This window comes from Eucalyptus grandis, chromosome 4 (assembly GCF_016545825.1).
Source record: "Eucalyptus grandis isolate ANBG69807.140 chromosome 4, ASM1654582v1, whole genome shotgun sequence".
NCBI lineage: Eukaryota > Viridiplantae > Streptophyta > Magnoliopsida > Myrtales > Myrtaceae > Eucalyptus > Eucalyptus grandis.
In genome coordinates, this window is record NC_052615.1 from 15,640,446 (window position 1) to 15,651,810 (window position 11,365).

Sequence of the window (11,365 nt, forward strand, 5' to 3'; positions counted from 1 at the left end):
TCTGGAAACACTTTAGTACTCTTGAATCGCATAAACGAGATCAAAATAATCGGGAAACCATGTGATTACTTATTATCTAAGAGAAGATATTCAACTGAACAAATTGAAAAAGAGATGGTTGAATAAAAAAAGTTCCCTTAATAATTCTATTTCAATCGGGGCATTAGGATCGATTTCTAATTTTGAGCGACAAGAGACGTCACAGAATCACATGAGTGCTCTATTGTGCTTAATATTCAAAGGTCAAGCTCATGGCAAAGATTATCATACTTATCTTACAAGATTTCACAAAGGGTCATCTGTCCAGGTCAAGAAGTCTCCATGCAAGGCCCTTCCACTCCCATCTTTACACGAGAAAATACATGACATCATGAAACTAATCTATTGGAACGATCTCCTGTAGAGAGACATGTTCAAACATGTTGGACTCATCCCACAAATGGCTAACTCTACCTATTCCATATTGGTTGAAGAGAAACGCATTGTTTCTAACTTTTACAGCATGCGCGCTTAGCGAAAATTCCATGCGCTAGCACCGTCAACAGGGAGATTTGAATCCCATATACTTGCCTGAAATGTAGTCTTTCCAGACCTTGACAGCTCCGAACCCGGTGATGAGAACCGTGCTCAAAGCCATCACAGTGCTGACAGAGAACACGATCAGCGAGGCCCTCCCATATTCTCTTATGGCTCTCTGAACCACGATTATTCCCAGAAGTGACGCGACGAAGCAGATAAAGGAAAATATCAGGGCGACCTCTGTGTGCTCCATCCCCAATAGGATATACTGGAGTGCCGACATGGTGGACGAGAAGAAAACCATGAACGAGCAAGTTGCTGCTGTGACCTGCAAGATGAAGTGCAGGTTATGCCTAACAAAATCTGAATTGGGTTCAGCCTTTCAGGAACGGTATGATCAGAAGTGGGTGGGAGCCATAATATAGGATACGGACCTCACAGGTTTTCTACGATTGGCTTAATCCATGATGCTAAACATTGAAGTCATTTCACCTAATAATTTCTCCCAGGTCGCGTGAGGAACAGGTAGAGTTACGTGTGGATGTGGATATTTTGAGCAAGAAGTTACCTCAGGAACTATTCCCACTTGCAGGAGGAGTGGACTTATAAGCATTCCACCGCCTATTCCGAAAAATCCGCCCAGAAGTCCAGCTAACAGTGCCATTACCGGAAAAATAAGCCTGTTGGCTGGTCCGTCTCTGTTCTGATCATCAATGTCCTTTAAAAAAAGAACCACATCTTAATGAGCTTCAAGCAATTTTACTACAACTTTGACAGTTCTTATTAATCTTTTTCTATATATAACCCAACCACCTGCTGGCTTGAAACTTGATGCTGAAGGCTTTCTTTCCTGAAAAGAATCCATGAAGTAAAGGCCACCGCTAGTGGAATCTGAACAGATGAGAGTATCCAATATCCTGGACCACAGGGCTCAATTGGGATGATACTCTGCACATAATTCAAAGATCATGCACAATAAATCTGTAGTATAAAGTTGGAAGAAAAGATAGTATTACAGGACAGTGACATTAAAAATCTTTGCGAGGATTTACTGAAGAACGCAGAAAAAGAAAAGAAAATTTCGTGGCAAGTTAGTGTGATGTAAAGTTTAGGCAAGAAATGGCGCATTGGACCAAAGATGAGGAGTATCATCATCATAAAGCAACCCTTTATGGTCAGTGTTATGTGAACACAGGGCAAGAACAGAGGACCATGCTATCAGTATTGTGATTTCATAGCATAGCAACATATGAGATTATTTGTTGGTTCCTTCCTAGATTTAATTTGATAGCACAAAGCGTCTTCCAAGTTGCATTCCCTGAAAGCAACACAAACTGAATATTGATGTCTTTGTAGTTTCCTTCCATCAGTTGACACTTAAAATTTAATTTGAAGCAAGCTAAAGAGTCACCATCCATAAACATGAACTCTATATAAGTGGAATGAGACACTTCGATTTTGGAAAAAGAAAAGAAGAAAGAAAAAGCTTACAGTATACCACCAGAGTGAATGACAAATGATCTATTAAAAGGACCCCTTCTAAGGAGACAAAAGCAAAGGAACAATGAATCTAATTTCTTCATCTTCTTTGGAACTATCTGTGGAACTGTTGATTCTTAATACTTGGCTTTGTTTTGTTAGTGAAAATTTTTCATCTTAAGCCTCCAGTCTATCAATCCTCTTTTGCTCATCCTAATGTGATTAAACATCAACTTCCAGTAATCTGTTTAAAAAGCCCAAAAAAAATAAAATATAGAATATTACAAATCTAGAACCATAGCAGTCACGCATTTGAGAATCAAGCGAGTCATCCCTGAATTATAGAACACAAAGGAAACAAATTTTCTGTTCTATAAGATGAATAAAAATGTCCCCAGCATGAGCAACGGGTTTTTCCTCAAAATTCTTTTCACGTCTGAGAAATATCATTTTAAAGATAAATCCATAAACATCCTAATCATCAGTAACTTAAAATTCAGTTGGAAGAGGTGACTCAATAGATAAGAACCAGGCAAAAAAATCTAGTACAATCTGTCTATATATTGAGAATGATCTGTAGTTGAAAAACAAAAAATGAGAATGAAAACAAAACGGACAGATCTTTTGGTATACCGTATTCATTCACCTAATTAAGTCACAGGGGCATGATAATTCTCTAGGCCTTATATAATAAGATGATGGAATTAAAGGAGATAAAAACAAAACAACAAAAAAAGTGTAACAGAAGAAACACACCTGTCCATGTCGGTTTCCACGAAGTATATACACGAAGAAGAATGAAAACCAGACCAGAACCAAAACCACCAATTTCATCCACGGATACGTTTCTTGACGTTTTGATGCAGCACGCAAAAGAGGTTCTTTTGCAATTTTGGCTTCCTCTGACCCATCAAAACCCCCCTCTCTCGCAAACCCATTTTCCAAGTGGACTCTCTCTCCCCCTTCCTCTGACTCCAGTTTCCAATACGAGACCCCTTTTTTGCAGGTCTTAAAGGTAGACCAAGCAAGAAAGACTGCAAATAGTATCGTGATGAACCACTCAGGGAAGATAACATGGCACATGACCCCTACACCGACTCCCAACAGCATGCATGGCACTGAGAGGAGTGCAATATCATAGTCGATCAAGCACCTGCCACCAAACTTGGGGTTCTTGATGATCAAACTGCAGACAACATTCGCAAGCGACACACCAGTGACCATGAAAGCGGAGAAGCTCGAGGCCATCTTGAGCTCAAGGCCGGCGACTATAGCAAGAATCGGTATGAAAAGCCCACCTCCACCAATCCCACCCGCGCTGGAAATAGCAGATGCTATGAAGCACAAGGCACCTGCTAGCACCGCTGGTGACTTGAACTCGACACGGGTCTCTCGAGATTTCCTCATCTGGGTGTGTCTCCATCGATGAGTTTGGTTGGAAAGATCATGACTTTTTGTGATTCCTGAGATGGGTTCCCTTCCTTTAGCATGATGAAGGCTTAGGATTGTGAAGAAGAAGACGAAGAAGGCGACGGCCGAGAGTAGCAATTGAGCGGAGAGTCTCTGGTTCTTCATATTGAGAGAGCTTGGCGAATGGACGGAAACGGAAACTGCACTCTCCTGGTATACAGCGGTTGCGAGAGATATTTGATCTTCTACATGGCATTGCTGGGGGTACCACCGAAAGGTGAGAAAATAAATGAGGACCGTGCTTTTTCAAACCACCCGGTATCCAACCAAAAAAAAAAAAAAACCGCCCCGTAGTTTTTTTTTTTTTGGTCGAACGCCCCCGTATTCACTAAAATAACAAAATTACACTCAACCATTTAATTGTAATTAATAATGGTGGAAGTTTAATTTACTTTTCTTTTTTAGTTTCTATTGGTGTGTAGAATCCAAGGAATATCACATATTTTCCTTTTACTTATTGTGGGTATCCCATGTCTATTAAAAGTTATCATGCTCTCTTCTTTATTTTCATATTTCGCTTTCGTCAAAATTAGCTTGTCAAAAAGAGAAACTTTCAAGAAAGCTAGGTTTTTTCTACATCATCCAACAAATTTATGAATTAATTGTCAAGTAAAATTCAGAATTTTTTTTAATAGAGACAACTTTTTAACTTATTCACACGTTTATTAACTTTTTACTTGTACAATCATAAAAGAATTTCCATGAATTTAGTCACACACAATATTAGTTTTTGTTAATCCAAAATGAGGAAATTTCATTGGCATTTAAAAACAATTGCTTATTTTGTGGAAAGTTTTGATTCAATTAAATTTAAAGTTTCATGTTCAGGAATGTAATTGTGATTTTGTGCTGGAAAATGTTTAAAGAGATTTTTTTTTTTTTTTTTTTGGTTTCATTCAATCACCCCTTTGTGTGTGTGTCTATATATATATAGGATAACTAATAATAAATGGTTTGATAGTACGCCATCTTATAAATAGTTTGATGGTGTGATGGTGGTATGCACGATAAAAATAAAATTTTATAAACACGTGACTATGTTAACAAAGTTGTCTCTAGATTCCACTTGATAATTAATTCATACATTTGCTCAACAGTGTAAAAAAAAGAACTGGGTTTTGTTGAAAATCTCTTTTCAGCAAAAGTAAATTTTTGGGAACTAAAATCCAACAATAGAAAAGAAAATATAGTGCCTTTAACATACATAGATACCCATGATAAGCAACAATAAGACATGTGATATTTTTAATATGCAACTTGATGCTACCTACAAATAGAAAAAAAGTAAATAAACTTGGAGCCGCTACTTTAAATTACAATTGAATAATCAAGGGCAATGTTATATTTTTAATAAAAATGAGATGGATAAGTGGTGGAAATAGCTCTGTCAATAAATAAATGTAAAATGCAAGTATTATCCACTCTTAGCACATCAAGGAGCGAAGTAAAAGATGAAAGAATGTGGGATTGGTGAAAGTACAGACTTACTATGTGTGGTCATGTCATCCAAGTTGGGTGAAGGAAAAGCAAAAGCATGCAAATTCCTCGGACTCCTCTTTACTCCCGACGACTAGAAAAGTCTTCGATAGATGGAGAGAATGTTGATTTTTAATTTTAACAAAAAGGTTGTGGAGGTCTGTCTGTTGAAGCTTCGGTTGTGGCTAAGGAGAGGGTGAGAGATTTAGATGGATTTGGAGAGAGAAGGTAGATTCTTTCTTGCTGTCAAATTCTAGTTCTGTCAGGGGGACTGATTTTATTATTATTATTTTTTTTTTTGGCTCTTCTTCATAATTTTAAGATTAATGTGTGGTTTGGGTGGTCCAATTTAGATTTTGAATAAAAATCAAACTTAAGAGATTGATTCTAAAAAAATTTAGACTCAGAAGTCGAATGGGTTTGCCTCAAGTAGCCACCTAGTAGAACCATGAACTTGTCTAATATGTTTATATAGTTTCAATATATTAAACACAACAACCGATCTTCTTTTTTTTTCAGTTGAAATTCTGTCTCTGGAAGCCTTTTTTATTTTGAACTTGTTAACAATAGATTTCTCTCCTTTTTTTGGGGGGAGGGGGGTCAAAACATGTTCACTAGGTCAGAGACGTTTCTAGATCCGAGGAATCCAGGCTTAGGAGTGCCACGTAGGCCACACTCCAGTGCAGTAATTGTTCACCACGTGTCGGAGCGGGCCCCCACTTCTCCAATTTTCAGGTGCCCACTTCCTCACGTTCTCCGTCACTGCTCTCTCTCTCTCTCTCCCTTCTCTCCGTCTTCCGCCGTTTCCATCTTGCCGCATCGATGGAATGGCTTACGTGGCAATCGATCATTGGACTGGAGCACACTCCATGATCAGGGACTGCGGAGTGACGTGGCAGTCGCCGTCGCTTAGGGTTGTCAGCATTGAGGAAGTGACTTGGGAGCGGTTTATCTCAAGGTTCTCAAATATCCATTTTATGATCCTTGATTCTTTTCATGTTCCTTCTTGTGGAAAACTAGGTTTTGCAAACCAATTTTCTATCATATGGTCATTCACTTGAGGAGGACAACATGGTGCTTAGATCTCATCGATTGGTTTGACCTCACAACGACAAAATTCATGGTGAGATCTTTCAATAGTGGTATATTCACTTTAGCAAAATCTAGGCCCAAGGATCAAGGACGGCTCCTTTTATAAAAGTAGACACGTCTTCTTTAGACGAAAGATAGTCGAAACATGGTTATTAAATTCAAGCAATACATATTTTCTTAAAAAGATGTTGAATGCTTGATCACATCCATACACAACTACATCTTCTCAATGTGGAAAGGTCTTTTCGAGGATCATAATCTAGGCTTGGTATTGATTAAAGAAACAGAGAAAATTTCCTAAGAAGGATCGAGTATATTCGAAACAAACGTGCACATATATCAAATAGGTAAGGCAAAGAATTCATCTAACATGTTTACTAAGGAAGTAGACATAGAGAAGTATCCTTTTTATACTAGTATCATTTGTATTACATCACATTAGTTGATGACTAGGATTGTAGTAGAGGCACAAGTTTCTGTTACTTGCTTTTGAAGCGGATGCAAGCTTGATCCCCCCCAAAAAAAAGAATGGATGAATGCAAAGTCGCTTGGTGCATTGAGTGCATTTATCTTTAAGTAGGAGATTGTTGGTAGGTGAAGCTAGACTTTTTTATTAAGGGTTTTCCTATTTTTTCTCTTCATTTTACTTTTAGGTTAAAAGGTACACTTCACATATTAGCTATTGAGAGGTGACTGTTGTGATAGCTAAGAAGAAACTAGAGAGAAAAGACGAGAGATAGTGACGGCCAAATAGGAAGAAAAATGCGAGTGTGTGCGGCAAAGAGAGAAGAAAAAGTGGTTTTTTATTCGTGAGTGTTTTCTCTTTGTGCGTTAATTTTGAGGGAAGATTATCATTGTATACATACTTTCTTTGAAATCTAGTATAATTCGAAGGGATGCGAGTAGCTCAAGTCTAGATGAACTTCGATAACAAATTTTCTTGTGTGTTTTTTCATTTCATTCTTTTATTATTATTATTATTATTATTATTATTATTATTATTATTATTATTATTATTATTATTATTATTATTATTATTATTATTATTATTATTATTATTATTATTATTATTATTATTATTATTATTATTATTATTATTATTATTATTATTATTATTATATTTCATCCGTGTGAATTATTTACTTGTGTTATTTTTCTAGAATTGGTGTGTGATTCCTATCACAACTATCTTTTACCTTTGTCTTTGGAGTTCTATGGACAAAATTCATCCTCTGCCGATCTCTCCACCTTGTAGTTCGAGTTTTCAGATCATCATCTCTCGATAAATTGTTAACATCAAAGTATCTCATCCATCATTAGTTTGCGAGAACCTTTGAGAAGAAGGTATATACACGAATTCCGCAGATAATCACTTGAAATTTGTACTATACTAATTCCGTGGATGATACGGCCACTTGAATTGTAAAGCTGCATATTTCCTGATACTTCGTGGAGAATGCCATGCATCAATCTTCACAATGTATTGATCTTTCGACTGCATGTTATGTAGAAATTAAAGTCTCCCCCTTATGCAACTGAAGTCACCTCTAAATATGGGAGTCTCATGTCAATGTTTGTGTCTTTCGTCATCAGTGAACTAAATTGCCTGTCTCGTCTGTGCATTACTTTGATTTCTGGAATCACTTGCTAAACTTGAATCGTCATAAAAGATATCACAGTAACGGGGGAACTATGTAATTACTCGGTATTCAACATTAAATATTCAACTGACCAAATCCAAACCGAGATGACTGAATCAAAATAATTCCCTTTATAGTTCTATTTCGATCAGGGTAGTGGGATTTGTTTCTAATTTTGAGCGATAAGATACGTCGTGGAATTGCATGCTTTATTGTGCTTAACACCGAAAAGTTAAGTCTCACGGCAAGGATTATCATACTTGTCTTACAAGATTATATAAAGGATCATCTTTCCAGGTCAAGAAATCTCCATGCACGGCCCTTCCGCTCCCGATTTTACACAAGAAAATACCCGATATCGTAAACTAGTCTATGGGAACAATCTCCCGTAGAGAGACAAGTTCTAATATGTTGGCCTGATCCCACAAATGGGATAGGCCTGATCTTTATTCCATATTAGCTGAATAGAAGCGAGCAATTTATAACTTTTACAGCATGCGCGCTTACCGAAAATTCCATGTGCAAGAGTCGTCAACAGGGAGGTTTGAATCCCATATACTTGCCGGAAATGTAGTCGTTCCAGACCTCAACAGCTCCGAATCCGGTGATAAGAACCGTACTCAATGCCATCACAATGCCGACGGAGAACACGATGAGCGAGGCCCTCCCGTATATACTTATGGCCCTCTGAACCACGATTATTCCCAGAAGTGATGCGACGAAGCAAATAAAGGATAATATCAGGGCGATCTCTGTGTGCTCCATCCCCAATAGGATATACTGGAGCGCCGACATTGTGGATGAGAAGAAAACCATGAATGAGCAAGTCGCTGCTGTAACCTGCAAGATGAAGTGCAGGTTATGCCTAACAAAATCTGAATTGGGCTCGGCCTGACAGATTCAGCCTTCATGTAGGATATGGACCTCATGGGTTTTCTACAATTGGCTTCGTCTATGATGCTAGACATTCAAGTGACTTCACCTAATAATTTATCCCAGCTCATGCGAGGAAACGATAGAGTAAACGATATGTGACCAAGAAGTTACCTCAGGTGCAATTCCCACTTGCAGGAGGAGTGGGCTTATTAGCATTCCACCGCCTATTCCGAAAATTCCGCCCAGAAGTCCAGCTAACAGTGCCATCACTGGAAAAATAAGCCTGTTGGCTGGTTCTTCTCTGCTCAGGTCATCAATGTCCTTTAAAAAAGAACCACATCTTAATGAAGTTCAAGTTATCGAGCTTAGTTTACTAAAACAACTCTTACGGTTCTTATTAATCTTTTTCACTATGTAAGCAAAGACCTGCTGGCTTGAAACTTGATTTTGGATGCTTTCCTTCCTGAAAAGGATCCATGAAGTAAAGGCCACAGCTAGTGGAATCTGAATGGATGAAAGTATCCAATATCCTGGACCACAGGGCTCAATTGGGATGATACTCTGCACATAATTTCAAAGACCATCCACATCAAATCTGTCGTACAAACTTGCAGGGAAGTATCGTATTGCAGGACAGTCACATGGAGAATCTTTGCAAAGATTTACTCAGGAAGGCGGAAAAAGAAAAGAAGAAAATTAAGCAGCAGGCTAGTGATATGTAAAGTTTAAGCAAGAAATGGTGCGGTGGGCCAGAGATGAGTGGCAACTTCATCATGCAGTGGCCATTTATGGTCAGTGTCACGATAATACAATACAAGAAAGAGGACCATGGTATCAGTATAGCAGTTTCATGGCAACATCCGAGATTGCGATACCCGGAGCTTATTTGTTTTTTTCTTCCTCGGTTTTGATTTGCTAGCTGAAAGCATCTTCCAAGTGGGATGCACTGAAAGCAACTCAAACCGACATTGAAGTCTATATAGATCACTTCCGTCAGTTGACACTTTAAAATTGATTTAGAGGAAGCTAATGACTAATGAGTCACCATCCATAGATAAACATGTACTCTATATGAGTGGAACGAGATGCTCCAGTTTTGGGAAAAGAAAAGAAAAAAAGAAAGAAGCTTTCGATGTACCACCAGAGTGAATGTCAACAGATCTGTTAAAAGGACCATTCTAAGGAGACAACCATTCTAAGGAGACAAAAACAAGAAATAATGGATCTAATTTCTTTTTGGAGATATTTGTGGAGCTTTTGATTCTTGATTCTTGATTCTCGGCTTTGTTTTGTAGCAAAAAGAATTTTCATCTTAAGCTTCGAGTCTATCAATCTTCTTTTGCTCGATCAAACATCAACTTCCAGTAATCTGTTTAAAAAGCCAAAAAATAAAAATAAAAATAAAAATAAATTTGTATATGTATCTTTAAAATAATAATTATTATTTTTAACTTCTGACACGGTGGATTAGAATATTAAAAATATAGACCCACAGGAGTCCCACATTTAAGAATCAAGCGAGTCATCCCTGAATTATAGAACACAAAGCAAACAAATCTGCTGTTCTGTGACATGACGAAGTGTCCCCGGCACGAGCAACAACTTTTTCCACAAAATTCCTTTCAAGCCTGGGGCAATATCATTTATAAGATAAATCCATAAATATCCTAATCATCATTTCCTTAAAAATTCAGTTCAAGAGGTGACTCACTAGATAAGAACAAGGCAACAAGATCCAGCATGATCTGTCTATAATCTTCTATAATTGTAAAATAAAAAATGAGGATGAAAACAAAAGGGACAGATATTCTGCTATTGTATTCATTCACCTAATTCAATCACAGGAGGCATGATAATTCTTTAGCCTTATCTAAGATGATAGTGGAGTTAAAGGAGATATAAAAGAAAACAACAAAAAAAGAATAACAGAAGAAATAAACCTGCCCATATCGATTTCCACGAAGAACGTACACCAAGAAGAATGAAAACCAGACCAGAACCAAAACCCCCAATTTCATCCATGGAAACTTGTCTGGACATTCTGGTTCAACACGCAAAAGAGGCTCTCTTGCAGTTTTGGCTTCCTCAGACCCATCAAGAACCCCTCTTTCACAGACCCATTTTCCAAGTGTACTATCTCTCTCCCTTCCTGTGACTCCAGCTTCCAATACGAGACCCCATTTCCGCAGGTCTTGATGGTGGACCAAGCAAGAAAGACTGCAAATAGTACAGTGATGAGCCACTCAGGGAAGACAACATTGCATATGACCCCAACACTCACTCCCAACAACATGCATGGCTCTGAGAGGAGCGCGATGTCATAGTCGATCAGGCACTTGCCACCAGACCTGGGGCTCTTGATGACCAAATTGCAGATGACATTCGCAATCGATCCACCAGTGACCATGAAAGCCGAGATGCTCGAGGCTGTCTTGAGCTCAAGGCCTGCAATTATAGCGAGAATCGGTATGAAAAGCCCGCCACCACCAATCCCGCCCGCGCTTGAAATAGCAGCTGCTACGAAGCACAAGACACCTGCTTGCACCATTGGAGGTGAAAAAGACTTGAACTTGACACCGGTCACCTGTGATTTCGTCATCTGGGTGTGTCTCCAATGATGAGTTTGGTTGGAAAGATCACGAGTTCTTGTGATTCTTGAGACGGGTCCCCTTCCTTGAGCATGTGCAACACTCAGGACTGTGAAGAAGAAGAAGAAGAAGAGGGCTGAGAGCAGGAATCGAGTGTTCATGTTGAGGGGACTTCAGTAAAAGGCCAAAAAGGGAAAGTGCACTCTCTTTATACAGGGGCAGGGG

At 38.5% G+C, this 11,365-nt stretch overlaps 2 protein-coding genes across 2 annotated transcripts; both read right to left on the reverse strand.

Moving 5' to 3' along the window:
* Positions 1-249: 249 nt before the first annotated feature.
* Positions 250-3,671, reverse strand: LOC104441146 (sulfite exporter TauE/SafE family protein 5). The gene is made up of 4 exons (XM_010054154.3): positions 2,755-3,671; positions 1,333-1,467; positions 1,088-1,237; positions 250-847 (listed from the first exon to the last, which is right to left on the reverse strand). The coding sequence occupies exons 1-4, from the start codon at positions 3,571-3,573 to the stop codon at positions 539-541; spliced, it is 1,413 nt and encodes a 470-aa protein (XP_010052456.2). The 5' UTR covers positions 3,574-3,671; the 3' UTR covers positions 250-538.
* A 4,197-nt stretch (positions 3,672-7,868) lies between these two features.
* Positions 7,869-11,365, reverse strand: LOC104441145 (sulfite exporter TauE/SafE family protein 2). The gene is given in 5 exon segments (XM_010054152.3): positions 7,869-8,516; positions 8,724-8,873; positions 8,979-9,113; positions 10,493-10,648; positions 10,651-11,365. Coding segments are annotated over 5 exon segments (1,401 nt in total). The 5' UTR covers positions 11,302-11,365; the 3' UTR covers positions 7,869-8,207.

Bases quoted from the DNA above. Each gene is read 5' to 3' on its own strand.
- LOC104441146 (XM_010054154.3), bottom strand. From the start codon at position 3,573: ATGAAGAACCAGAGACTCTCCGCTCAATTGCTACTCTCGGCCGTCGCC. The intron at 1,468-2,754 runs GTGTGTTTCTTC...AATTATGTGCAG, and splicing joins GTGGAAACCGACATGGACAG to AGTATCATCCCAATTGAGCC. The intron at 1,238-1,332 runs GTGGTTGGGTTA...CTTTTTTTAAAG, and splicing joins ATCAAGTTTCAAGCCAGCAG to GACATTGATGATCAGAACAG.